This window comes from Echinococcus granulosus, assembly GCF_000524195.1.
Source record: "Echinococcus granulosus chromosome Unknown EG_S00055, whole genome shotgun sequence".
Classification (NCBI taxonomy): Eukaryota; Metazoa; Platyhelminthes; class Cestoda; order Cyclophyllidea; family Taeniidae; genus Echinococcus; species Echinococcus granulosus.
Window position 1 is genome coordinate 40,209 of NW_020170435.1, and position 2,277 is coordinate 42,485.

Below are 2,277 nucleotides of genomic sequence, written 5' to 3' on the forward strand. Positions count from 1 at the left end.
CAGTCCCCACATATACAGTAATACAAGCACGATTCGGATTGACGAAATGCATCCAAACGATAAAATAAGCGTACAAGAAGCCCGTATGAAAAACATGCAAGAGGTTCCATAGCAAACAGTCGGTTAAAAAAACTGTTGCATGTACCGAAGTCGTTAAGCGAGATATTTACCTGCGAACAACAAAACTACATTACGTGGGCACTAGCCAGCAGAGGAGCTGACTGTTATAAGCTCGACTAACCAAACACCGGTGCAAGCAGGCGGAAAGCGCTGAAACAATAGTACGAAATTTCCACCGAAAAGGGCACTCGAGGTCAAAAAAAGTGACAATAAAAATGGATTAAACAACTTGTAAGCTGTTCAAAACAAACTAAATCACTCTGTACTTTAAGCATTTTCATAAATTTTAAAGGCTCAAAATCTGTGGGAAAGCATGACAGGTAGCTTTTTTGCAGAGGTGCAAAAGGAATTCATCATTTGCACCACAGATGTATTTTGCTAGGGTAAATGCATGGATAAGGAAAGCCCCAAGTCCAAAATTTGTGTAAGGCTTGGTACAAAAGAATGTTTGTTTGTAGTTGGTGTTGGGAATTCTTATGCCCTAGAGCCAAATAATATGCTCAAAAACTGCGTGAAAAAACGATGCATTTCAAAGAGTTTGACCTAAATAAAAGCAGCACCACGCTTTCTTTTTCGCATGCTCTAAAATGACTTTATTACAAACTTGTTATGTTTTTACAACTCCTTTGATGAAGCCGATCCAAGACAGTAATGTTATTCTTGTAAATGATCTTGGGTGTCATTAGTGGTTAGGGCTGTATTTTATCTTTCTTTACTTGCCGCCAAATTACATCACCTTTGCAGAGAAATGCTATTTTAAAAAGTCCAATGCCTTTATTTTAACTGTTCTTTGGAAGAGTTTACTAGTAGTAATAAAAAGTGTTGTTTTTTTAATTTGCACAACTGAATTTTTCTATTACTAAGGTAGGCAGTTAGACCTTACTCTTTATGAACCGAAATGCAAGGTTATTAACGAATGCAAGTCGAAGTAATTATTCCTGCACGTTAATCTAGTAAAATTGCCATGATTAAACAATTTTTGGGCTTTTCATGGAAGTGTGAATTTCGATGAATATATGCAAGGTATGAGCATTCTCCCTGGTAGTAAGTACTGTGTTTTTAGTGTCTGTTGACAATTGGGTTCATCCTAACTGGTGAACCATGGCTGCAAGCATGAATCGGTGGTTTACTCGAATGGGAAAGCTAGGTGTCGGCCTCGTTGCAGCTGGCAGTATCTTACCTCTTGTCATTTATAATGGTAGCAAATGATTTTGTCTGAGATTATGTGGTATTAGTTGATGGAGGTCAGCGTGCTGTCATTTTTGACCGCTTCAAAGGCGTTCGCCAAACGGTTGTCGGGGAGGGCACCCATTTTATTATTCCGTGGGTTCAAAAGCCTATAATTTACGATATCCGGTCTAAGCCTCGTAATGTTCCTGTTATGACAGGGTCAAAGGGTATGTTCTGCGGGCCACCTGGTGATAATACATTTGTTGTGACGGGGTATACCTCCCTTTTTTCTTGCAGATCTTCAGACAGTCAACATCACCCTTCGCATACTCTACAGGCCACAGGCTGATTTGCTGCCCAAAATTTACTCTAACCTTGGCTTCGATTATGAGGAACGTGTCCTTCCCTCCATCACCACAGAAGTCCTCAAAGCCGTTGTTGCTCAGTTTGATGCTAGTGAACTCATCACCCAGCGAGAGCTCGTTAGCCAGCGTGTCAATGATTCCCTCACGGAGCGTGCTGCTTCCTTTGGCATTCTTCTTGATGATATTGCTCTAGTACGCCCAACTGAATGTGTTCAGTTGCCTAATGATCTCGGGTCTTTAATTTTGCTCTTTTAGGTAGTTACCAATGGAGCGATGAGGTATTAGCTGGATTTATCTTTTCTTTTAGACGCAAATATCCTTCACGTCGGAGTTCTCGGCAGCTGTTGAGGCTAAGCAGGTGGCACAACAGGAAGCGGAGCGTGCGCGTTTCCTCGTTGAAAAGGCGGAGCAGCAAAAGATGGCGGCGGTGATAAGTGCGGAGGGTGACTCAGAGGCGGCAAAGATGCTGGCTAAGTCTTTCGGCTCCTCGGGTGATGGTTTGATTGAATTGCGACGTATTGAAGCGGCAGAGGATATCGCCTACCAATTGGGCAAAAATCGCAATGTATCCTATCTCCCTGATGGTGTTAATGCTCTTCTCAATCTTCCCAATATGGGGTAG

The 2,277-nt window shown here is 41.9% G+C and overlaps 1 protein-coding gene across 1 annotated transcript; it reads left to right on the forward strand. All coding sequences in view use genetic code 11, as the record gives it.

Moving 5' to 3' along the window:
• Nucleotides 1-1,221: 1,221 nt before the first annotated feature.
• On the forward strand, nt 1,222-2,277 carry EGR_06319 (hypothetical protein; the record flags this gene model as incomplete). Its single annotated transcript, XM_024495568.1, has 4 exons — nt 1,222-1,318; nt 1,356-1,517; nt 1,588-1,847; nt 1,963-2,277. 4 exons carry the CDS (start codon nt 1,222-1,224, stop codon nt 2,275-2,277), a joined length of 834 nt encoding a protein of 277 aa, XP_024349966.1.